The sequence below is a fragment of the Epinephelus fuscoguttatus genome, linkage group LG13 (genome assembly GCF_011397635.1).
Source record: "Epinephelus fuscoguttatus linkage group LG13, E.fuscoguttatus.final_Chr_v1".
Classification (NCBI taxonomy): domain Eukaryota; kingdom Metazoa; phylum Chordata; class Actinopteri; order Perciformes; family Serranidae; genus Epinephelus; species Epinephelus fuscoguttatus.
In genome coordinates this window covers 41,249,764-41,276,521 of record NC_064764.1, presented here as the reverse complement: position 1 = coordinate 41,276,521, position 26,758 = coordinate 41,249,764, and the positions used below count along the sequence as shown (strand labels likewise).

General features: G+C 42.8%; 1 protein-coding gene across 4 annotated transcripts in view; it reads right to left on the bottom strand.

Annotated features, from left to right (window-relative positions):
• LOC125899304 (diacylglycerol kinase beta) overlaps positions 1 to 26,758 on the bottom strand; it is a 180,393-nt gene that overhangs the window by 53,298 nt on the left and 100,337 nt on the right. For all 4 annotated transcript variants that reach the window (XM_049593495.1, XM_049593496.1, XM_049593497.1 and 1 more), the window contains 2 exons: positions 21,579 to 21,739; positions 660 to 724 (listed from right to left, as the gene is read on the bottom strand). In XM_049593495.1, coding sequence (XP_049449452.1) covers positions 660 to 724; positions 21,579 to 21,739 — 226 coding nt within the window. The remainder of the gene's footprint in view (positions 1 to 659; positions 725 to 21,578; positions 21,740 to 26,758) is intronic.

The following is a 26,758-nucleotide window of genomic DNA, read 5'->3' as shown; positions in this document are numbered from 1 at the left end:
CAAGGTTAAATTTCTGAACTTGCAATGTATCGTCACTGAGGTATTTCTGCTCATCTGACTCAGGATCTCCGCTGTGTCTCTGTCGACCTCTCTCACCGTCTCGTCAGACTGAGGCAGCTTCCAGAGTTATATAACTTTTAATTAGACAGCTACGCACTCGTCTGCATGGCCTGCCATTTGAAGATACCTGCTCCGCTACGAGAATGACGTGAAGCGCCATTTACGTCATTACTGTCTTCACTCAGCTCTCCTGCAGTGTAATGCTATTGTTTCCAGACTAAGTGGTCCCCATCTGACATATTTCTAATTAGCTCAGAACTTTACCTGAATCATCCAAATTTTTTTACACATTTGTGTGCGGACCGTGGAAACATTCACATCCTCTCACATCATAGCTCAGTTCACAAATGAGGCACTGCCAATATATTGATCACTGTGCAGGCAGGTTTTGTTCTCTTATTGATTGCTGACGATTGCAGCTCAGTGTGACATTGGGTTCCCGGATTAAAGTGCGAGGTCACTGGTTGGTGACGAGGTTTCTTGTTAGTTAATGGTGTTAGAGCTAGAAGAGGAAGGTTATCATTCTCTCTGACCATTCTCTGCCTCACTGACTGCTCAGTATCAGTGTGATTTAGTCCTTATAGCCGTTTGCCTCTCACCTGCTGTTGAACTTCTCAGGGTGCTTTTCCCGCATCAGATGAAAGCGATGGGCGATGGAGGCGTCCTGCAGGAGAGAGAAGGAGAGACAACGTTAGCTGCAGGACATCAGTAAAACCTACACATTATCACAGCTTGCTATAGGTCAAACACTAAGGCACAATGATGATACACTTTAGTGTTTGTCTCAAAGCCAAAGCAGCCTGCATCGCTGCGAGAATCCACCTGACTTAAATGTTGTCATTTGCCCATGTTGGAGACAGTTCTGCTCAGTGCTACAGTCCTGTTGTAAACCACGTCCACCCCTCTAGTGTTTTAGTTTTGGTCGACATCCCGACAGGTTTGCTTAAGATTATACTCACACCGTCAGTGTAAAGATAGTGGACATTAGTGCTTTACAACTTTACACTAAATGAAGCAACATAAAGCCTCAGAGGCCCAGTCTTAGCTCAGCTATGAAAAGCAGATATTTGGGAAGTGTAATAAAGTAAATCATCAAACGTCAGTGACCTGTTATTCCTTTGTGACTGTCCCTTTCATCAAAGAGTAACTTCTCTACTCTGTCTACAGACTTGGATGACTTTAGTACGTCCCAGAGCTGAAAAGATTCGATTAGCAACTCATGAGTTAAGTGACATAAAATGCAATAAACTCTCGTAATCAATATATTATTAATTAGCAAAAATACCAAACATCCTGTAGTTCCAGTTTCTCCAGTGTGATGACTGGCTGCTTTACTTTGTCGTATGTGACAGTAAACTTAGTTAAATATTTGGGTTTCAGACTGTTGATTGGAGAAAGAACTTCCCATGGGTATTAATGACTGTATTAATCAGTAGCACATAATAACACAATAATAAATGTATGTGTGGCACTGGACTTTTGCTCCTGGGCACATGTGTCCATAATCTCAAACTGACGGTGGTGTAAAAGTAAAAACAGGTATTTCTACCAAAACTACCTCAGTACGCTCCGGCCCTGTTTACACCTGGTGTTAACGTCATCTTGGGTGAGTGCACTGTTGCAGCACTGCAATCCCCGTGGGGGGCTGCCCATTTTTCCAACCATATTAAACCCATTGTTCCGAAGTCCCGTTGTTCCGAAATCATCATGGTGCCCTGTGGTTAAAGGAGCTATATGTAAGAAATCTAAAGCAAATAGTCGTAAAATCCTCCTAACATGTCACAGAGACTAAGGAATAATGTTCATATAACATACTGATCTCACTGACAACAATAGTACAGCCAGAATATTCGCATTTAAAAAAATATTTTACGGTCCACAAATCATGTTTATGTTTTGAATTTGTGTTTTGGCCTGTTGCGCCACCCACCACCGTCTACCAGTCACACAGTCAGTAGAGTCTCAGCATCAGTTACAGTTACGACTGAGCTACAGCAGCACGGCAAGCAGCATTAGCAGTGTCCCAGTACATAGCATTAGCAGCCGGCTCCTCCTCAGCTGTATCCCGGCAGCAGCATTAGCATCTGGACTTGCTCAAACGGTCCACTAGTAAACCACAGATCAAGGACGCGGCGACGCGGCCCTGCCACGGCAGCCGCCCGTGGGCAAACAAATCAGTCTCCAGCGTGCCGCTGTCCAGCAACCTCGAATCTGTAGGGGAGGGGGGCGGACATGACTCGCAGCAGTATTTTGAATTTGAGTGCAGTAACCGTTTTGGCCACATTCTTACATACAGCGCCTTTAAGGTCTGGTTAGGTTTAGGCACAAAAACCACTTGGTTAGGGTCAGGAAAAGATCATGGTGTGGGTTAAAATGAAAAAGAAAGTGACAAACACATAAGCTGTGAGCCTGCTTCACCTCAAGCCTTTCCCAGCTGACCCAGAGCCGGTCACGGCGCACCATCAAGACAGAAATACGCCCGCCGGGAGCCGTTCAGCACCGCGGAGGGCTCCCCACACAACCCTGATCACAGAGTCAATAACAGGAGGTTATGATGTTTCACTCTCTCCTCTCTATGACACTTGTATCTCGACCAGTAGCCTACTTTTGTTGCGTTGCTGATCCTCTATGATACACAAATACAGTAATAATCACATATCGGAACAACGGGACGTCGGACTAATGAGAGGTCGGAACAATGAGAGGTCGAAACAATGCTACAGCACCTTCCCGTGCAAGAAAAAGAAGTGGAGAAAGAGGCAGGACACTGAAAGAAGAAGAATCAGAATATTGGAGAAAGAACTAGGAAATTGGAAGAGGAAAAGAGAAGAAGAGGAAGAAGAAGACACAGCTGTCATCCCTGGGCTGCACAGACATATTTCAGACATCATCACCAGCTTTCAGATGGTACCAGCGGACAGACGTCGGTAGGAGTGCTACGATAAAAAGGTGTGTGTGTGTGTGTGTGCATGTGGGTTGCATCGTTGGTACGTGAATGAGTACGTATTCCACCTATTCCAGACCTCTGAAGGTGTTCTGAGCGATCAGCTCTTGTGCTGCATCCATTCACCTCAGAGGTCAGAGCTGTAAGTGACATCACACCCGAGCTGACCACATTCCAGTACAAGCTGAAAAGTGAAGATGTTTTTAACAATTCCACTTCAGGCCAGCTTAGCCAGTGGTGGCAATACCAGTTGATAACAATGCATGGCTCTGTGTTTTCAACACTGCAGTAACATTTCTGTGGATGTCTGACAGTGCTGTGTTTTAATGAGACACACATACGACAGCGGTGCTAAAAAACAGTGTATTACTACAGCTTTGAGAACTATTTATGTGCAAAGCAGCCATCTTGGATGTTGAGGTCAATTGCTGGGGAGGTTACTCCCACTTTCTGAGACAGAAAACCAACCCTAGGGGGCGTTGCAGTTGAAATATACGACTGGGATCTCAGAAATTCTGCCTTACCAGTGGAAATGAAATGCATCATCTAGACGACAACAAGACAAGTAAGGATGCAGTGGGTTCATTCACACCTTCACTTAGAGCTGTCCACTTGATCCAATCACCCAAGACACGTGTTAATGCCGTCTAAAGTTGGATGACGGTATTAGCTACTAACTAGAGTAGAGTCCTGACACAAAGCAGCGTTGACAGAAAGGTCACAAGTTGATTGGAGCAGGGCTCAGGCTGAACTCTGCCCTCCTCTCCTCATGTGTTTGACCCCTGACCTCTGGGGCAGAGGTCAATGCAACCCTGATCAGTCACAAGAGCAGCCTCAGTGTGACCTCACTTACAGACAAACACAAACACCGCCGAGGGATCACGCTGTCACAACACGTTATCGATGCTCCACGCAGACGGTTTTATTGTCATTAATTCATTCAATAAATGCTTGGCAAACTCAAGAGATTGAAAGAATGTTAAATTTCAGAGTGTTCATCGTTTCAGATGTGCACCTTGTGACTTAAATATTTTTACAAGTCTGAAATGTATGTTGTTATATTAACATAAAGGCTACAGCAACACAAAAATATGAACATCCTTCAGAACGCTTCGCAGCACGTAGGCACACAACATACACACAACATACAGCAGTGTTCTGGACACTTGAGCTTTCAGTGGATGTGATCAATTAAACAGAGCAGCCTTAAACTGACTATAAGTTGAGTTTGAGCAGAGCTGCTTCTTCTCCGCTCAGGCCTGAGGACGTGATCCGTCTCCTGCAGATAAACAGACACTGCACATATATGAAATAAGCTCAAGATGCATGGGCTCAGAGATTCTATCGACCATACGTCAGAGGAAGCGATATAGCCAGCACAGACATATATGTGATGGAGATGGTACACAGCAGCAGAGTGTGGTGGATGGAAAGTGTCACTGTGATGGTGGAGTCAGTAATGATGTTAACATATGAAGGCAGAGTGTAGGACGGCTGATGTATAATAACATCATCTGCCTCTGCTGGAAGCGCTTAACAGAGACAAGACACATGACACAACCCGACATACTGCCACCAGCTGAAGACGATAAATATTTGAGGACAAGATTATGAAATACCCAGAAACACGTATTAAAGGAGGTCCAACCCGATACCAGCAAGGTGTACCTAATAAAGTGGCTTGAGTCTTGCTTTACAAATACCTCATCCTGACACAGTAACCAAATATGCACTTGTCATATGCAGCAGTAACAAATTTCCTTTAAATTCAAATAAGTGGTTTCTACATTAATCTAATTGAGCCTCAGTCAAGTCATCTGATACATAACGCTTCATTTTTCATGCATCTTGTGGAGGTGTGCTGTGTTCATTATATTATTTTTGTATGGAAGTTGATACAGTGTTCTGTACAGCTCACAGATGATCACTGGCTCATCCACTCAGGGTGTAATTTTCTTCTCATTCAGCAGCAACACTTAGATAAGTGCAAAGGGAAACTGTGACTGTGCATCTGTAATTTTAGAGAATTTGGAGGCTTTATAAATTCAGGAGATAAACAAGTAAAAGGCTGAGGTTCAAACTGCACTTCTCACAGCCACGGTGACACAAAGGCTCTCCAGACACGTTTTAAAGTAGGTAAAAATACTCTGCTATGATTCTTTTGACATGGTTTTCCCACATAAAGAATAAAAATAAATCTCTCTCCATGGATGTACAAAGAGAACTGGACACAGAGGTGGAGGCAGGGCTCCATTCATTCCTATAAAAGCTGCTCAGAGGTGCATGACGCAAACTGGCTCAGCTGCAGTGTAGAAGATTAACCAGATGATCCGCACTGCCTCTTCACTATGTGGTTCACAGAGCAGAGACCTCCACCAGCCGGGCGGCTACTTCCTGTTAAGCGCTCCGCTAACTGTTATCAGCCTGAATTAATCGAAGCCCGATAGTGACATGAATCATTTTGCGGGGGCTGTGACGCTCAAAAAAATGTATCCACTGATACACTTATCTCTTTAAATGATTTTAAACTTAAGATACAGGAAGTGGTAAATCTCTAGATAAATAAAGATGTCTCTTATGTCATGTAAGTAAATAGTAAAAAGTCTTTTTTGGCTTCTCATGACAGTAAAATTAAACTGTTTGGCCACTACAAATATTGACATTAAAGCCCAGCACACTTCCTGGGGGCCTGGAAGAAGCCACAAAAGTTTGACTTCGTGTGTATGTAATTACCCAGATCTTCTGCTGTTGCTATTTTAGTGTCTTTTAAGTTCCAACCCATCCTCACTGTGACCTCGTCACATGTCCACGTTTGGTCATGGACTTTCCACGTCCACATATGACGTCCAAGGTACCCTGGGTGTGTTGGTTGTTGACGTTCTGGGACGCCGTGTCAACTTCAGCCTGTTACATGCATTGTCTGTTTTCAAAATACACTTCTGTTTTCACAGGAAATGTACAGTCAGTTTGCATACAGTCTCTTTCAAAATAAAAGCACTACGTCGCTACAACACCGCAAATTGATGTTTTTTCCTTCAACAACACACACACACCTGGTTACGTTTAGGAAAACAGAACAGGGTTTGGCTTTGCAATCTTACAGGAAGTGAACACCGGCCTCTCAGGTGAAAGTCGGTGTTTTGTTTTTTTTTTTAATTTTAGTTACCTATAAAGTCTGAACTGTTGATATATTCTTTTTCAGTAAGTACATTTTGTGTTTATGGTATTAAGCCTGTTTTTCCACTGGCGAAGATTAGCATTAGCATTAGCATTATCACAATTAATCATACACTGTAAATGCACCATGCTAACTAAGCTAGCAGCTAGTGTTAGGGTCAGCTCCACCCTCTTGTCCAAATATAGTCACTTCTGGCTCCAAAATTCCAAGATGGAGACAGCCAAAATAATACCTAGATACTGGATGCCAAGATGACTCTTTTTCGGTCCAATAAAGATGCTCGCCTGACGCATACGCCCCCCAAAAATTCTAGCTTCCAGGTTTACTTCCGCAGTTTGTGGCCCACTGAATATGCACAGCAGTATTTGGCTCAGCCTGCGAGTTCCTGCTCAGCTCATATGCTTTATATTGTGATGACATCATGGATTTTTAAATTTTCCTCAGCTTGAGTAAAACTTTACAAATGTTAACTCTCCGTGGATCAAACATTTATAATAGAAAGGGCCATAATTGACCTTGTTTACAGTTCAAGGAATCCTGTCAAGACGCTTACAGATGTTTCTTTTACAATGGTGGCCCACAGGGAAAATGTTTTTTTGCACTGAAGGGTATTTTTTTGCTGCAATACCGCGAGTCGCCACTGGAAAACTTGGCTGCAAAGCTGAGCAGCGCTCCGAGGGGCCTGGTGGGACGCTACAAAATGGAAGTCAACAAACTAATAGGTGATGTCATGGTAGCTACGTCCATTGTTTTAATATGTCTAAGGAAGTAGCTCATTTATCTTGCTCAGCATCTGTTTGAATCTCAGATTCAGTTCCTAAATCAGTAAAATCTTTTCATTTTCTGACGTCTCTCGCACCTGAACCAGGAATTTAAGTATTCATCAGTCCTCTCCTGTTTAATGCACTGTAGTTACATCAATACAGAACACTTTCATACAGAATATCTCTGTCACCATGAGCCATACAGCTGGAGATATGAGTCGTGTGCTCATACTCAAACTGTTACTAATATTTCGTATGATGTGGAGCATGAAAGTTGTACACAGCCTAAAAATAAATATCAATAAATATCACTGACACAATGTGACATCTTTAAACTCCACACAGTACGCTTATGTTACCAACCTGGCTCATCATTAGGTGTTAAGCTGGCAACAGGATGTAACGGGCAAACGAGCACGCTGCTGTTTAAGAGGCAACAAGTGTTTCCACTTCCTGTAGGTGTATGTAAACCACGCTTTATTTCACCTCATGGTAAAAGGAGAGCATCTCAGTCAGATCGCTGTAAAGTCTTGCTTTGTGTAAGTCTGACAGGCAAAAGCATGTGTGACGGCAGCCTGGCACCCTGCCTGCCTGTGCAGGTGTTTCAACGCTCTGCAACAAGGAGAACGGAAGGTTGTGACAAGACAGCTGGACAGCTGCAATTATATGCATCCTCAGTTGTCACCCTCAAAACCATCCACCGGTGCTGCAACGCACCTCCTCAACCAGACGCACGACGATGTGCTGAGACCTCACGGCATCAGCAAATATGAGATCCCGAAATAGAGCTGCATCTGCTGCTTTAACTGGCGGAGAATTTGATACTGGACCCAGGCGAGGGAGGAGACATCACAGGTGAACATGAGACTCTCTTTGCCCACAGAGCTCAAACTAAAACGCTGATTCTCATGGCAAGGTTACTCATCACAACAACAAGCGCGCATGAGAGAAGAAAAGGTTGTTTATGATTCGCCCGCAGAGCCTTTGTCACGTTATGTTTTCACTGATTTTGGTTGAATGTGAGCAGCGAGTCCAGCACAGCGTGTGGATCGGGGCCAGACAATGACACAAAACATGACGGGCTGTTTCATGTCACTGAAGCTGCTCTCGCTCCCCTGCTGCAGGGAGATCACTGACCAGCCCCACTTTTATGCATTCGGCCCCCTCTGAAAAAAAATGTGGCTGTAACAATATGTGACATTTGCCGTCGCCTATAGTCGCCTGTGTGATGAAGGTTGTTTTGATCTTGCCGTTTGAAGTTTTGCACATGGTGCGTGGGGGCAAGAGGAGGTGCTGTTGGGTGGTGATGTGAAAAGTAGGGATGGAAACGGGAGAGACAAACAACAACCAGGAAAAACAACAAAAACAGTGGCTGGAAAATGTCACCTCAGTGGGACCTGCAGCAGAGAAATAGGTTGTCGGTTCACCCTCTTGTGTTTCACTGGCCTCTGGTTAGTTTAATGTCAAAGACAAATGTCATAGTCGGCCCCAAATCTCTCACATCCCATGATTCTGTTCACTGGGAGGCTCAGGTTTGATGAGCGAGCTAAACAAACACTGCAGATGATTAAACACACTGAGGTCGTAATTTTTATACCAATATTTTTTATTTCAAAGAAGAAAATTCATGAAGTTTAGCATAATAAAAATACTAACATGGTCTCATTCAAATTATGAGATACTAAATCAAACCTTTAACTTTGTGTTCACAAAGTTAAAAGTTTGGTTTATATTTTTTATTATATTTTATTTTACTTTATTATATTTTTTTATTTATTTCATGTACTACTTTTAAACTGTTGTAATTTAAAAAAATCTTTTATTATTTTTGTAAAGCACTTTGTAAATTTGCTTTAAAGAGCACTATTGAAATAAATTATATTATTATCTTTTTTTTTTTGCAATAATTTTAGTTTATTTTATTTCTATCATGCAGACCGTTCACTGTTTTTTTTTCCTGTACTTTTCTCTCCAACTCATCCTCACTGTGACCTCGTCACATGTCCACGTTTGGTCATGGACTTTCCACGTCCACATATGACGTCCAAGGTACCCTGGGTGTGTTGGTTGTTGACGTTCTGGGACGCCGTGTCAACTTCAGCCTGTTACATGCATTGTCTGTTTTCAAAATACACTTCTGTTTTCACAGGAAATGTACAGTTTGATACAGTCTCTTTCAAAATAAAAGCACTATGTCGCTACAACACCACCAACTGATGTTTTTTTTTCTTCAACAAAACACACATGGTTGGGTTTAGGAAAACAGAACAGGGTTTGGCTTTACAATCTTACAGGAAGTGAACACTGGCCTCCTGGGTGAAAGTCAGCGGTTGTGGTTGATCATGGTTTGGCTTTAAATAAGTACATTTGTTACTAATGTAACATGACATATCTCATGTGACATACGTTTCGTAATATGATTGTTTCTTTGGTACATCCACCTCCTCGTCCTCCCGCCTTAAGTGGACTTTGTCACTCTTTATACTACGTCGCCTGACTTCCTCTTTTGTGCACTCCTCCTCCACGATGAATGAAGAATCCAAAAATGGAGAACATTCATGATGAATTGAAGTCATAGGATTTTTCGTTCACCGTGGAGGTATGTCAAAAAAATAAACTTTTCTTCATGACTTCAGTGTAACACAGGGCAAGTAACTGACACACCAAAAGTCACTTTGTGGCTGAAGTCTTCCTTTAAGGTTTAAAGTCAAGTTTTGAAGGGCTTCACAGACTCTCTAGGTGTGCGTGTCCATGTGTTTGTGTGTCCACGTGTTTGACCATGTGTGTGTGTTTTCGAGCGCCGTTCCTCCCGTCTTTAAGACCAGCCAGGTGTCACTCAGCACGGTCATTCATTACCGTGGTAACCTGGCCTGAACCTGGCAGGCACTTACTTCCTGTCACTGATACTTCCCCTGACCTTCAGCCTGTGCCAGCGCTACTCCATCTCTCTCTCTCTCTCTCTCTCACACACACACACACACACACACACACACACACACACACATCATTTCATATGCACACTTTATGTTCCTTGTGGCCTTGCTGGTTTCCTGAACAAACAGAAACACACTCCGTTCAGATCTGTGTTCAATTTAACGGGGCCTTTGTCTCAGCACACCGACCATCCCATAATAAGTTACATACTGGCAGCAGTGTTACTGTAACCAGCTGTAACACTGTAACCGTGTTTTACTTTATAAAAACCAGGGAGAATTCAGATGTGACTCTCGACACATGAAACGTCCTGGTGGCGCAGAGCCAAACACCCAACAACTACTGCACAGATCTGAGTTCAGCTCCTCTCAGCAGTGCATCCGGTTTGGCTGAGCGCTCGATAGAAGACATGCGGCCCCCCTCACGTTAATCTGATGGTAACTTAACATGCTGGTCTGGAGACGTGGCAGACCGTGTAATATTTCCATGTGCTTTCAACTCGGCACAAGAACCAGTTTTGAGTTGTTAAGAAGATTTTTCTCATATAATCCAGTCCATAAAAACTATTTTTGCCCTCTCTGGAAGAGACATTGATGTATCTGTGACGGGCCGCCATGATTTAAACATCTGCCGCCACATATTCCTTTTCTAGTTTTGAAACTGGACCGTTCATTAGGAGCACTGCAGGAATATATATACCGTTCAGTTATTTATTGCACCACACTCTCAGAGCGCAGAGTGACTCTGGGCACAGACGGAGCAGCAGCACAGGAGCCATAACAGTAAAACTGGGTCTAAAGGTTTGCTTGCTCCTCCCATCCACTGATCTGATCAGCTCATTGACTGATCAATCATCCACCCCATGACTCGAAACCAGCTGAGCAGCTGAGGAAAAAGAGAACTCATAAAGAGTTCTGCCACGCTGCATTCACTGACCTGCACAAACCTCTGAAATTAGAGATGAGACACAGAATGATACACGAGGGCAGACACACCCAAAACAACAACGGCAGCAACAAAAGGCAAAGTTTGCTTGTGTCTGTCTGTCAGACTTTATGAAACAGGCAGCAGTAGACTCACCGTGAGAAGCAAGGCGAGCTTCACTCACACTCACAACGGTCATTAATTCAGTCACCTATGGCTGTATAACAAGAAGCCATCACTTCAACAGATAGATGATAAAGTATCCCATGTATGCAAAGTGCTTAAGACACCACCTCTGACAGGGAAACAGGTGAGCGATGCTAGCATGCAGGCCAGTGAAAATGTTTCGTGGTTATCTTACTTATTTAGTCTCTCTCTCAAACCTGACTAATTTTGGTCAGTGTTTGAGCACTGCTTGGACAGAGATGGAGGGTGATTTGGTGGCGGCCCATCATTGCATCGCACTGGCAAAGGGACTAAAGTGAACACGTCCACGTGGGTCATTACTGCCGATGGAAATCAATTAAATACCTGTGAGTACTGCAGAGTCATTTGTGCCGAGAGGGATTTGTTTTTTTCTGTCAAGTGATGTGAAATTGGAGAGAAATCAACAACTTCAGCAACCAAGATTACATTTTTCCCCCTGATGTTAGCATGTAGCTACATGTAGCAGTGTATTTACAGCCGGGGAGTGACTGTTACAGAAAATTTCTACTGTAAGAAATCACCAATAGGAGCTTCTAACCCAAAAATATTTACAACCAGACATGTTCCAGCAGGAATATGATCCGAAATCAGGGAGAAATTCACAACATCAGCAACCAAGATTATGTTTCCCTGATGTTAGCATGTAGCTACAAGTAGCAGTGTACAAGTAGCATGCCTGGAGCAGATAACTATATAAGGAAATCCGGCATAAGCTGATGTCCGCTTGTCTCAAAAGTAGAAAAAACCTTGGAAACACCAACATTCAGAATGGTCTGAATGGTAGATTTTTACGAACGGGAATTACATTTACATATGTTTACCTCATTACTTAAAACTTCAGCCACGTTTGATATATACATCCTAATATGTTAGAAAATAAGGAAAAGTGTAATGTGTCCTTCAGTCTCATTTTTTAAGATGACATGAATAAGAGGCTCAGAAAACTAGAAATCTTTTTATCTATGACGGCTGGACAAACTCTACCTGAAGGAAGGACTGTGTGACACGACTGAAAGCTCCAGAACATCTACTAAATGGACTTTGTGGTGAGATTGTTTTTTACAGAACAATTAGCTGCCTGTATTCCCATCTGGTTTCAAGAGGGCTGCGATGAACTGCATTAGCCTCTTCATGTTAATCGTTCTGGTGCAGCTTCTGCCAATCAGGTGAAAGCAGCCGCTCGCGACTTATAAGTCCATCAGAGGAGGCACAGGCTCTTCTACACCCTCCTGGCTAATGGCACAGCTAGGGATTGCGGCACACATTAGGAATTGGCCATTAACACTGGGAATCATCTTGCAGGTCAAACACACACACACACACACACACACACATGCGCATACATCCACATTTACACCTGCGCAGCCATCCACAGAAACTCCTGCGCAGAGACACGCGCTGCAGAGGGATCAGCTTCCTCTCTGCAACATGAGGTGGCATCTTTAATGGCTGCTGACATGGTGTGATTTCCTTCTCTCAGATTCCTCTCACGAGATTCTTTCCAGGCTGCAGGTCAAGTGAAAGCGCTTTAGGAACCGACACCAGCCTGCATGCGTACACAGACGCTCAAATGCACGGCTGTTATTTGTGCAGAGTTTATTAATTTAACAGAGAGCATGTTTGGGCTGAAAGCTTTAAAACTACACATACAGTCAGTGTCTGCTCATAGTCAGGGGGCGTGGTGAGGGCGGAGTTGGCGAGGGGAAACAGTCCTCTCTACCAGCCTGTGAATGCTTGGAAAGAGCAGTTTTACACTGACATAAGAGACATTTACTATAGATATGACTAATTAAATGTATCATAACATCAGTACCCTACAGCCAATAACACTATGATGTAATAGACCAGCATGTTTTAGTGAAATCCAGGTATGTTTCGAGACAGTAAAGCAGTGCTAACGTTACGTTTTGACGATGTGCTATAACTTTATCACGCAGGGATTTGCAACCTTGACAAGCACAGGTCTTTAGAGGCTCACAACTTTTTAAACCAGTGGCTAAACTATCTTAACACTGTCCTTTAAGTTTAAGGGGAAGCACCGTCACCAGAGCCACCAAACTCCTTTTAAATAAACAGTTATTTTAGGGTGTGTAGAGCCAACACTTTATCACATCTAACTGGGTGAATTAAGGATTTATTTGAACCAAATCAGAGTTGGTGATTGTTGGAACAGCAGAAAGATGAACCAAGACCATTTCTGTGATTTTGTTTTTTGTTTCTGTCAACTTTAAATGAAGTGTTTTTGACGACAATAAAATTACTGTTTATTTAAATGGAGTCTGCTCCTTAAGCCCCGTCTCCACCAAACCCTGTCAGTCCAGCACGTTTGGAACCAGCAACCCTTTCAGTCCAGCACCTCTGGAACCAGCAGTAACCCTTCAGACATGGTACCTAGACCCTCGGTCTGTTCAGACAGTCCTCTTAAATGTGGGCGGGGTTGTTGTCACTCACTGCTCCGTCCAGCACTCGCTGTATTTCCTCATCAGCGGTGACACAGATGGAAGTCTGCACCTGGTTTATCGTCCACAGAACGAGGCTGCATGCCCACATTTTCACAACAAAATAGAACAGGCTGCAGTGAGAGTCTCTCTCCATGGGATATTTCAAAATAGCAGCTTTGTGCATTTAGTCCTTCTCAGGCAAGCTCAGGGGTTTAGTGTTGCTGTAGCCCACAGGAAGTGAGGATTAGAATATATGACCTTCACATAATCCGCTCCAAATGAGTCTATATTTTTAAAGTCATTACTAAAAGTGTGTGTCATATAAAAACTAAAGTGATGGTCAAAGTTGTCACAGTGAAATTTAAGGTGTGCTGATGGATTCACGTCATCAACTCATGCATTGAGTAACATTACAAGTTAACGTTCCACCTTAAAAGTTGCCGGCAGTCGGCCCAGTGAATGAAGTTATTTCTTCTCTTTCATTTTATAGTTGTAGTTTACTGATGTATGAACAGAGGTTACATAAAACCAGAGTGAGCGTCCTCTAATGTTCCTCTGCATCATCTGTAAATTGGAAATACAGCCAAAGCTGGACGGAGCAGTGACGCAGCTATTACCATCGAGTAACAACCCTACACACCTTTAAGAATACTGTATGTGGTGGATATCAGAAACAGATCTAGGGTGTACGTGCCTGTACGCACAGGTTCTAAGGGTGCTAAACTCAAAGTGTTTGGTGGAAACGTGGCTGAGTGATACAGACATATTATAACAGCCTATTTTCACCCCTGGTAACAGGATCTGTTCCTATCCTGTAACTGGTGGAGCTATAAAATGCAACCGTATAGAGTTATATGGAGCCACATAAAGCTGAAAAGGAGGCAGAGGCTTCACACATATTCTTATTGCTATCCTGTTGCCAGCCCCCACAGTGAGCCCACAGTGAGCCCACTGCTCAGAGCTCCATCAGACAGCCAGTTGCTGCTGCCAGTGGTGAAACCTAATAAATCCTTCTCCTCAACAAAATGACCCATATAACATTAAGCTATTTTCTAAATAAAACAGCACTTGCAAACTTATTTTTGCCCCTGAGGATCAATAAAGTCCAAAACATGAGAACAGACTGAAACACGATCACATGATGCACCTTCTGATTTACAGCTCTGAGTGCCTTGACTGAGCCGACCACATGCTCCACACCATGTCATCCACAATTAAGTCAGTGAGATAAAGGACAGATGACTGTGCAAGCTTTCGGATTCGGCCTTGCCAGCCTCCCGTCTCCATAGCAACCAAACCCTGAGCAGCGAGGTCTGTGATGGGATGGCAGGAAACGCAAACCCTGTATGGTTAGTAAACCAGATTTGAGGGTTACTAATGGCTACCTCACTGGTGTGAGTCAGAGGTTGGTTTGCTCAGGTGTCGTGTGCTCCCAGATACTCAGCCATCTGTCACCGCGGCTCTCGGAGGCACAGCGATCTGTCGCTTTGTTTAATGGCCGTGAAACATTGGAGTGTTGTCAGAACCCGTGGAAAACAGACACAGTGTCACACAAACAGCCTGTACATTACAGGAAATGTTTATTCTATATTTTTTATTTCATCAAAAAACCCATGAAAGGACAAAAGCTAACGACGTGTTAGCCTCTAAATACTTTACACCCTCCCTACCCTGTCAGGAGCTCTCACCCCGAGTCTGTTTATCTCTACTGAAGATACAGGTCTTTAAAAACGGCTTCATTTCTTTTAAGACTAAAATATTGTGGATGATTTTCAGCTCCAGATGAAGTTGCATTTTGAGTGTTTAATGACTTTATACAGCAACAGGAAGGAGTTTGTGAGACTGAGTCAAAACAAACCACAGTGCAGGGGTGGCACCAAGGGCCAATCCCAATTCTCTTGCCTTGCCCTTACCACTTGGTTTCAAGTGCACTCGCCAGATAGATTCCCCTCAATGACGAAGGGGTAGTGTTGAGGGGAATTTTACCTAAGAATTGGGACGCCACGTCATGCAAATAAGCGTAACAGACGTGTTTACCTACGTCACACGTATCGTCAACGTAGAACTCTGTAGATATTCATGTCGGCTACATCGTGAATTAGCGATTTTCAAGCATTCATATTCTAACTCAGCGCTTACAGATAATGCATATGCAGAAACAACACATTCTGACATATTTTGGAGTTTTTGCATGCTTATTTGGGAAAATAGTACTTAAAGGAGCTATATGTAAGAAATAACATACTGATCTCACTGACAACAATAGTACAGCCAGAATATTCGCATTTAAAAAATATTTTAGGGTCTGCAAATCATGTTTATGTTTTGAATTTGTGTTTTGGCCTGTTGTGCCACCCACCGCCGTCTACCAGTCACACAGTCAGTAGAGTCTCAGCATCAGTTACAGTTACGACTGAGCTACAGCAGCACGGCAAGCAGCATTAGCAGTGTCCCAGTACATAGCATTAGCAGCCGGCTCCTCCTCAGCTGTATCCCGGCTGCAGCGTTAGCAGCAGAGAAGCCGGACTTGCTTGAGCGGTCCACTGGAAAACCGAAGATCAAGGACGTGGCAACATGGCCCTGCCACGGCAGCCGCCCGTGGGCAAACAAATCAGTCTCCAGCGTGCCACTGTCCAGCAACCTCGAATCTGTAGGGGAGGGGGAGCGGACACGACTCGCGACAGTATTTTGAATTTGAGTGCAGTAACCGTTGTGGCCACGTTCTTACATACAGCGCCTTTAAAATTGTGCATTGGCTTTCTCATGGAGGTTGCCATCTTCCTGTAAAACTCGCCTGGCTGGATAGTTTCGCAATGCATCCTGGGAAATTCAATCTTCTCCTCAGTTGAGATGGGTTCGTAAGTGTGCATCACACGACCTTTCAAATTAAGTGGGGATTTTAAGGGCTGAAAAGCACTTCACTAAAGTTTGGGACACCATAGCCCTTCATGGGAACACACAAAAACTAGGGCCAATTTTGAGGGGAAGTGTGGGTATTGGGACAGACCCCAAGTCTCAAGTGTTTGCACTCAAGTCCCAAGTCAAGACACTCAAGTCCCAAGTCCTAATCTTTAAGTTAACAGTCTTACATATTAACAATCTAATAAATGTACAAAAATCATGAACCCTTTTGAAGATTTGTAATTATTTGTTAAAAACAACTTTTTTTAGAAGTTGTTGCATCTCCGTCTGTAATTTCTGACCCACAAGTCGTACATACTGTAGTTCGTTTTTGTAAACAAACTAAACTATCAGTCCCAAAACAACAACAACCAACGCACTGCGGGTACCTTGCATATCTCGACATGGAAAGTCCATGACCAAATCTTTATGTGACGAGGTATGAGTGTGTTGTTTTCTACCTTTGCTGTCTTAAAGTTTCAAGCCTATTTCACGTCTAACCACACCCAGCTGTGATGTCATGGTGTCCTTAGTACACCTGTGCATCTCTGCAGCGAGGTGAGGAGGTAGAAAACAACATTTTCAGGGGGTTAATTCAACCTCTAAGACATGCGTCATATTATATGATCTTATAATATATTTGTGTTCAAAACAAGCATTACATAATACAAAGTGGAAAACAAGACGAGGTATAAATGAGAGCGTCCATATGGCAGTGACATGTAGATTAGTGTGTCATTGGCTTGCTCTGGATGTTATGCTTATGTGTTGTGTGACTCATACAGACATCAGTGGGGGTGCAGTTATATAACGTCACTGTGGTTCATCCTCTTCTTGCCAAAACCCCCTTTTACCTCTATCTGCGCACATATGTCCTCTTCACACTTATGTCACCTCGGGCTATTTATAGTCATGTGCACTGTACTGTATATCTAATGAGTCTGACTGCTATTTTTATTCATCAGCTTAATGATGCCTGAATGTTGAAGAAAAAACCCCATCAGATGGCACCTACTTAATGATATGATGATGACTCAGCTCAAAGTTTGGCAAAACACCAGTGTTAACAGTCTGGTTTCCATCGCTACACTCAGATATACACCGTGCCTCTAATTACAAGTTATGATGGTGTTTATCTGCTGTGCTGGTACATGACTGAAGGTTTCCTCTGACTGACCGGCGCTCAGAGGGAACAACGCAGGGTGCAGGCTATTTATAGGACGCCTAATGACAGTGGAACTAATATGAATATTATATACAGTATTTATCATTAACAGATCATGAGACAATGGGCCCCCTTTGGCTTGGACAGAAATAAGGTTCTTCCTGATGGGCTGAGGTTCTACCCAGAACCATCTGCTTCTGAATAATTTTTTTTGGGGCATTTTGCCTTTAATGGACAGGACAGGTAAGCATGAAAGGGGGAGAGAGAGGGGGATGACATGCAGCAAAGGGCCACAGGCTGGATTCGAACCCGGGCCGCTGTGGCAACAGTCCTGCACATGGGGCGCCCGCTCCACCCACCAAGCCACCGACGCCCCAGAATAACTTCTTTTTTAAAAGAAAGGGTTCTTCAGTGGTTCTTTGTAAAAATAATGGTTCAAGTGGGAAAACTTTTCATCCAAAGAACCCTTGGAAAGAAAGAGTTCTTCAAGAATTGTTGAAAGTGCGTTGTTGAAAGATCCTCACCCTTAAGCATTTAAATGCTCACTCATGTTTCAAATAGTATTTTTAAATGTTCTAAAATCCCCTTAATCCATTTATTGGAACTGTTTTCTGCCATAGTTTCCCAGTACGTTACATTTTGCATTCGGTTCGACTTTGGAACAGAGTTATGGCTCCCAAACCTAATGCACCTTTTAAATAGTAAAGGCTGTAGTAGCAGTGATTTCTCCAGCCTCTGTAAACATCAATGTGACCCACTTGAGTTTAGGGTACACTGGACCAAATCAGCCCCAGCTCTTTAGGAACCTCACGAAGCCCAAATCTAGCGGACGTGGTTCCCCTGGCCCCGGACTAACCTGTTAATTTAAGACGAGACTTAAGACTTTCCTCTTTGATAAAGCTTATAGTTAGGGCTGGCTCAGGCTTGCCCTGTACCAGCCCCTAGTTAGGCTGACTTAGGCCTAGTCTGCCGGAGGACCCCCCTATAATACACCAGGCACCTTCTCTCCTTCTTGTGTCCTGTTACTGCATGTCACTAACTCAGCTTCTTCTCCGGAGCCTTTGTGCTCCACTGTCTCTCAGATTAACTCATATCGCAGCGGTGCCTGGACAGCGTGACGTGTGTGGTTGTGCTGCTGCCGTGGTCCTGCCAGATGCCTCCTGCTGCTGCTGCTGCCATCATTAGTCATTAGTCATACTTCTACTGTTATTATACACATATGACTATTGTCACACATGTATACTGCCAGATATTAATACATACTTTCAACATATTGTACCACAGTAGCCAGAACTATAATATTATTACTTTCAATAATGTTGTTGTAAGCTACTGTCATTACCTGCATCTCTCTCTCTCTCTCTCTCTCTCTCTCTCTCTCTCTCTCTCTCTCTCTCTCTCTCTCTGTCTCATTGTGTCATATGGATTACTGTTAATTTATTATGCTGATCTGTACTGTACGACATCTATTGCTTGTCTGTCCGTCCTGGAAGAGGGATCCCTCCTCAGTTGCTCTTCCTGAGGTTTCTACCATTTTTTTCCCCGTTAAAGGGTTTTTTTGGGGAGTTTTTCCTGATCAGCTGTGAGGGTCATAAGGACAGAGGGATGTTGCCCTGTGAGGCAAATTGTGATTTGTGATATTGGGCTTATAAATAAAATTGATTGATTGATTGATAAACTAAAACCACGATCAGTGGGAGAGAGATCTGTGGGTAATGTGGTCATTTACTATTTTTTTTTTTTTAGCTTCCCTGGGTAGGTTCTAGAAGAAACCCTTGGAATGTAGAAGAGTTTTCAGTAGAAGTCCTTGGATGGATTCTACATGAAACCCCTGAATTAATAAAAAGTTTTTGGTAGAACCCCTAAAATGTTGAAATATAAAACCCCCTGTGTGGGTGCTAGATGAAACCCTTGGAATATAAACGGGGTCTCTATAGAAACCCTTAGAAGGGTTCTTATAGGTACCCTTAGTAGGTGGAAAGGTTATAGATCCCTAAGAGAGTTCTCAACCTTTACACCATAGAAGGATTCTCTGTAGAAACGTTAATAGGAGGTTGTGGGTGGAACCTTTAACAGATGGTTCTCGGTATAACCCTTTATGTTGGATTCAAGGTAGAACCTTTATAAAAGTTTCTACTAGGAACCAAAGAGGGTTCTGCCAAGGGGGACAAGCCAAAGAACCTTATATAGGGTTCTACTTATCACCTGTATTTCTAAGCCTGTATCCTCAGGTTGATTCAGAACAGGAGCGATGAAGTCTGGTAACTGTGAGAATCCTTCCATCTCACCATGACACGTCCACTGTTTGACTACACTGGAGTCTATCAGCAGAGCAGCTCTGCGATGACTTCATCAAGGCCTTGTTTGTCACCTCTGTATAAACGTCCCTGAGCCTTTATGCCAGTATCTCCATCAGGACAAGGTAAAAAGGTTGCTAAGCAACTGGGACCTGGCAGCATGTTTCTTTCCTCCAATTAAAAGAGGAAACCTGCCCGAGAGGGAGCAGAAACTCACCGATGAATCTACTAATTGCTTGTGTCCACAAGGACCAGGTAATCTTTCTCACTGTGTTGTTATTGTTACAACTATGGTACGTCTCAGTCAGACAATCTGATGCCAGGATACTGCAATACTGTATATTTTATCTACCATATAGTGTTAAATAAGTTATGCTTTTACGTATACACAGGCCACTGGATCTCATTAACATTCAAATGTATTATTGAGATTCATCGTTCAATGAACTTGATGTCTTTAGATATTCCCTCTGTATCTGTCAGACAGTGATGATCAAAGCTTGTCTGTACCACATCACATAGAGGTTTTTGATGATTTTATTTTTGTGTGATACCAACTTTGATTTCAGATGTTGAAGGTTCTGATGACAATATTTAAAGCACTAATACGGCAGCGACCTCCCAACAGCTTGCTGTGTAAAGATAGTGGAGTAATGGCATCCTGGGCAGAGAATTAAAGGTCCAGTGTTACCAGCCTCAATCTAGGGACGACTAGTGAGGGTAGGCTCAAGGATCTCAGGTCACAACTTGGAGCATAGATAGTCAGAAGCTCAGCTATATAAATGGGGGCTAAACTATGTTGAGCCTTAAAAGAATCTTATAATCAATTCTGAAGTTAACTGGCAGCCAACAGAGGGAGGCGAGGATTAAATGGATATGTGACCTTCGATTTGTCCCAGTTAAAATACAAGCTGTGGCATTCTGCACTGGCTGAAGCCGAGCTGATGGAGATTTACTGAGGCATATAAAGAGTGTTACCTTAGTTGAGGTGCGAGAATACAAAAGCATGAATAACCCTGTCTACGTCAGGAAAAGACACAGCTGATTTAATTTCGATAATATTTCTTAGGTAGAAGGAAGTAGCAGGATTGTGATGACTAAATTTCTTGCTGTAGATTTTATATTAGTTTCCAGAGGACTAGTAAACAGTTGTAATTTCCTTGCTAGTTGTTCAGGTCCAACAATTATTACTTCTGTCTGAGTTTCACTGCAGAAAATTACAAATCATCCATTTCTTCATAGCAGTGAAGCTCCATTAAAGTGCTCAGACAGTTAACAGACATTATCAGACAACTAACATTATCTGGCTTAAAGGACAGGTAGATTTGGGTGTCATCAGCGTAACAGTTGGTAGGATACCCCATTAAAATGACTGATAATGTGTCCAAATGGAAGCATGTAAAGTGAAAACAAAATAGGACCAAGAAAAGATCCCTGTGGCATCCCACACATCAGTGGAACTGAGGACGAAACAAAATTAACAAAGGAAACAGAAAATTCTCTCTCTGAGATACGATTCAAACCTCGAACAGTTTCAGATATACCTACACACTGATTATAATGCCTTATAACTGGATGATAATTGGATATGCAAGTCTTTTTCAAGCTCTTTAGGAGGCATATTTTACAAATAAATGCAAATCATAGTGTAGATTTTTTTTCTTTTGAAAACTTTAACCAAGTAGTATCAACCATATTCAGGCCACACAGGAAGTAGTTTATGGGCTCAGTCATATGTAATGTTATATGTTCAGTTTCCTTACCACTCCGATAGAGAAGTAGTTGTTGACGATGCTGTAGGGGACGGGGTCTCCCTTCTCTTCCTTGTCATCGGGGACAATGTCGATGTTCCAGCGGTCCAGCACCACCTCTATGCTGTGCTCGATGTCTCGAAGGAACTTCAGCAAGCTGCCGCCCTCGTAACCTGCCGACGACAGCCACAGAGGAAGAAGCCATGAGTAAAGATACGACCAAATGCCTCTCACACATGTCTGAACTTTATTGCTCAGAACAGGGGTTGTACCTAGTGACCTTAAAGTAGCTATCAGGTGAATCAGATGATTCCAGCTTATGTAAATAATAATAATAATAATAAATCATATATATATGATATATATATGATATATATGATATATATATATATATATAGCGCCTTTCAAGAATCCCAAGGTCGCTTCACAATTGCAAACAACCACAAAATCACATGACATGAACAAACAGAAAACACAACTAGCTATTATGCTAGTTGTTATGTAATAATTATCATCATCCTACATCTGTTTTACCACGTTTTTCTAAAGTTCTTGAAAAACTAGTATATTCCAGAATGAAAAAGCATATGAATGAGAGCAACGTACTGTACAGCCATCAGTAAATGGCTCTTTTGCAGCTTGTTAATGAAATCACTACAGCCTTAGACAACGAGATAATTACTCTTAGCATATTCTTAGATTTGTCAGAGACATTTTACTCAGTTGATCACAACAGAAAAAATAGCTTTCATAATGTTGCTTTAAATTGTGTGCTTGATTATTTGACAGACAGAGAACAGTATGGCTCTATTAATAGGTATGATTCAAACAGAGCTAAGCTACTTTGTGGAGTACCTCTGGGCTCCATTCTCGGACCACTTTTGTTCTTGATTTACATAACTGAATTATATACCCAGGGTCTGCAAAAATATACTGCCTTTTTTGCTGATGATACATGTCTGGTATGTTAACATGAAACATTTTAGTACACTAGAGCTATCATCTATTTCCAAATGGTTCCAGATAAACAAACTCTCTCTCAATATAGAAAAACTGGACTTCATGATATTTTTCAACAAAAATAAAAAAAATATAACAAAGATAAAGACAAAATGTTCATAGATAACATCGAAATCACTCAGATTCCACACATTAAATTTGAAGGGGTCATAGTAGATGAAAAACTAACTTGGAAATACCACATTGAACTTGATAAAGGATTATAAACGCAACTGGTATCTTCAATAGAGTTCATTCACTGATCGATCACTGCTGTATTCTAACTTTGTACTACAGCTTAATTTACCCTTTTATTATGTATTGTAATACTGCTTGGACTGCCACATGTCCCACTTATCTCAATAAGATCTTTCTAATTCAACGTGGCCTAAGTCTTCCTCAGACATTCGCTTATATTCCACAAGACTAAGGACCTTTATCTTTCATATAGTTGGACTTCTCTAAACATTCATTGAAATACAGAGGAGCATCTCTTTGAAACAACCTGCTTCTATCTCTACAATCATCACCTACATTATTGTTATTCAAAAAACACCTGAAAAGACTCTAATTTGCAAAGACTCAACACTTCATTAATGTAATTTGTTCGTGTTATTTTTGTTGTTGTAAATTGTGCATCTCGAATAATTCTGTCTCTGCTTCTTAGTCTGGAGCTGTTGTTCAATTATGCAATCTTCCTTTTTTATCTTTTTCTTTTTATGTATGATTGTTGTTATTTATTAGAGGAGATATCTTCATGAGCCATTTTTGGCCTCTAACCTCTCCCGCACAACTTTAATTTCTTTTTCCTGTATTTTCTATACATGTATGCGCAAATGAACTAAACTAAACTGAACCACACAAACACACAAATCCTTTTGTTTTCCTGCTGAGAGGGCTGATTCACCCTTAATAAATAAACATAAATCAGCAGCAGAAAATAAATAGCACATAAGGAGGAGGTTGGAGGCTTTAATCAGAGGTCCTGGCTATACATTTTCAAAAATGATTATTTAACCCAGTCCATATTTAAAGCCCTACATTTAACCGGTGGAATGGTGGATTATGTGTTGAAACTTGAAACACAATGGCACTGATTAGGCAGTCATTTCATACAGACCGCCGCCCTCACCACCTCCGAACCTAGATCATGGCCCGGGCCTGACAGCACCCCGGGGAGCCCTCTGGTTTTGCTCCACAGCTGACAGCCTGCCTCAGCAGCCTGGCTTCTTAATAGTGATCAGAGGCGGAAGTGCCTTCCGAGCAGGGTGTCACGAGGGCGTGAGGCATTAATGAGTCCCATCACACTGGGAGCATCGTGTGTGAAATATGAGCGTTTGCATATTCTGACATCCTGCCACTATAAAGATATAACAGCAATTTCACAGAGGGAACAATTTCCTTTTCATATAAAAACAATTGTCCCTGTCCCACTGGAACCTTCGGCACGTTTTATTGTGAGTGTGAGCAGACACTCACATCATCATCATCATGCACTCACGTGTATCAAACACTCAGGAGCCCATGATTAGTTTCACTAATTCTCCAATTTACAGATGACGACAGAGAGAGGGGCTTTTGCCACAGACATAAACTGAAACATGACAACACTCCTGTGTGCACACACTAACAAGATTAAGGGCCCTATTTACATAAAGCAGCGCACAACGACACAAAGTGACGCACAGCACAAAGCACATCTGTCTGGTGTCAGACTGAAGCAGTTGTGTGCCCGTCTGTGCGCCCATGGACGTGTACACCTTAAAATGTGGTGTGGTCAGGCACTAGATGAAACAAGTCATCCTCTTGGCACCGTGCATATCTGTACCAAGTTTCATGGCAATCCATCCAATAGTTAGAGAGATATTTCAGTCTGGACCAAAGTTGTGGTGAACCAACCAACCAACTGACTGATCCCTTGAGCCGCACCGTTAGCAGCTGCAGAGACTCCAGCTTTTACTTCATGTTTATTTCTAGGAAAGATGATCTATTCAACAAGTCCCAGAGCCGCCCCCGGACCTGGCAGCTTATTGACGAAATGTCATTCAGAAGCTTGTGTAAGTGCTCTGCTGGTCCTCCAAGCAGCAACAATCAAGCAGTCATAAGCAGCTCTTCTAATTACTGGCCCAACGTACTGCAACAAATCAATGGTGCTTTGCATATTAACAGTTTTTAATTTGACACATAAGAGCTCCCACTTTCCTCCTCCCGTCTTTCATTTCCTAAAAACACGCACACACACGCCTGCCTTCCATACTCTAGTGTTCAGCTGAGACTCTGTCTGAAACCACAGCTGCTCTCGAAGCATCCAAATGAACCCTATCTGAGTGTTCAGGCTGCTGTTGAGTTAATCAGCTGCACATTTTACACCGTTCTGTTGAGTTGGGTCAGTTTCCGGTTTTGCCAAACTGGTTCAACTGGCATTGGCACAGCATCACTGTGCTAAATCCAACTTGTATTGCATTAGTAATAAGCAACATGGTAACGTATGTCTAACCCTCATACCTAGGCCAGAGGTCTCGGTGTGATCTTTGATCCAGCTTCAAATTTGACAAACAAATTAACACTTCTGAGAAAGGTTGCTTTTTCCAGCACAGAAATATTGCCAAACTCAAACCTGAAGATCGTCAGGAGTGCCCTGATTTCCTCTTGTCTGGATTATTGTAATGTTCTGTATGTGGGAATAAGCCAGTCATCCTTATCCCACTCACAGTTGGTACACAACGCTGCTGCTAGACTTCTAACTGGTACACAGAAAACAAACCACATCACACCTGTACTGGTGTCCCTGCACTGGTTACTGGTCAAGTAAAGATCCAAGTTTAAGGTCAGACTGTTCCTACTGTATTCAGTGTGGACTGAGAACTTTAATGTGACGTGACATGTGATCGTGGCTGCTGTTATGTTCCACTCAGTAGCGACTGGCGGGTCAAGTGTGACTAGATTTAGCGGGATTTTGAGATTTAGTCCAGTGTTTTGCTTAATATCAGACCAGAATGAACACTGTCACACTTTTCCTACCCTGCTGTTCTGTCTATACTAAACCAAGATGAACCTTCACAGATTATTTTCACTGAAATATTGGGAGGAGAACTAGAAATCTCTAAACGCATGTTTTTCATCCTCAGGATCCAGAGTTTCCCAGACTTTTAGTTCAGTCAGGACCACTTTAATCAAAGAAAACTTTAAAATTTGGTGATATGGCTCTGTTCTGGGGCCTCTCTGCCCTTCCATGCGCATACGAGGAAAGCCTAAGGCAGAGAGAGCAGCAGCAAAGACCCCGGGAAAAGAACAGCACCAGTGACAAACAGAAATGACACTGATAAGTCAGACACAGTGTCACGAACCGGGCCGCACGGCCATGACAAAAAGGGAGACACATACACAAGGAAAGCCAATTAAAGGATTTTTATTTGCTAAAGAATAAACATAGGAAAAAGAACCTAACTAAACATGGTGTTTGCAATCAGTAAAGTCAGTGATGTAGGTGAGGGCATGAGTGAAACAATGTATGTGTATGATGTTGTAGAGTGCAGAAACTAAGATAAAACCAAACCCAAAACCGGATGCTGCCTCAGTAAGGAGAAGAGAACGAGCAGTGAGCAGCCAGAGCTTTTAAAAGCTCACTGAACTCAGGTGCTGCCACTTCCCTGATTACCCGCAGCCACGCCCACTGCTACCTGCAAGGGAGAACACAACAAGGCAGGCAGGGCAGGGAGGGTTGTCACACCCCCCCCCATAAGACGGGGGTCCCACAGGATCTCCGTTCCAACAACAACAACAACAATAATAATGTTTACATATTAGAAAACTTATGGAAAAAGTACACCATAAACTAACTGTCACAACTTACCCCCCACCGCCTGCCAATTCCCAGATCACCCCCACAGCAACCACTCAACCTATAGGGAGCACATTTAAAGGGATGCAAAGGGAAAGGGGATAACAAGAGGGAAGCATACAGGTGACATTAAACTGGAGCTCGCGACAATGCATCCGCCACCACATTATCACGGCCTTTAATGTGTCGGATGTCCAGATCATAAGACTGAAGGAACAGTGACCACCTAATCAGCCTCGGGTTGGGGCATCGCAGGGTATGCAGAAAGGTCAGTGGATTGTGATCTGTATAGACCACCACTGGTGTCATTCCAGAACCCACATAGACTGCAAAATGCTGCAGGGCCCAGATC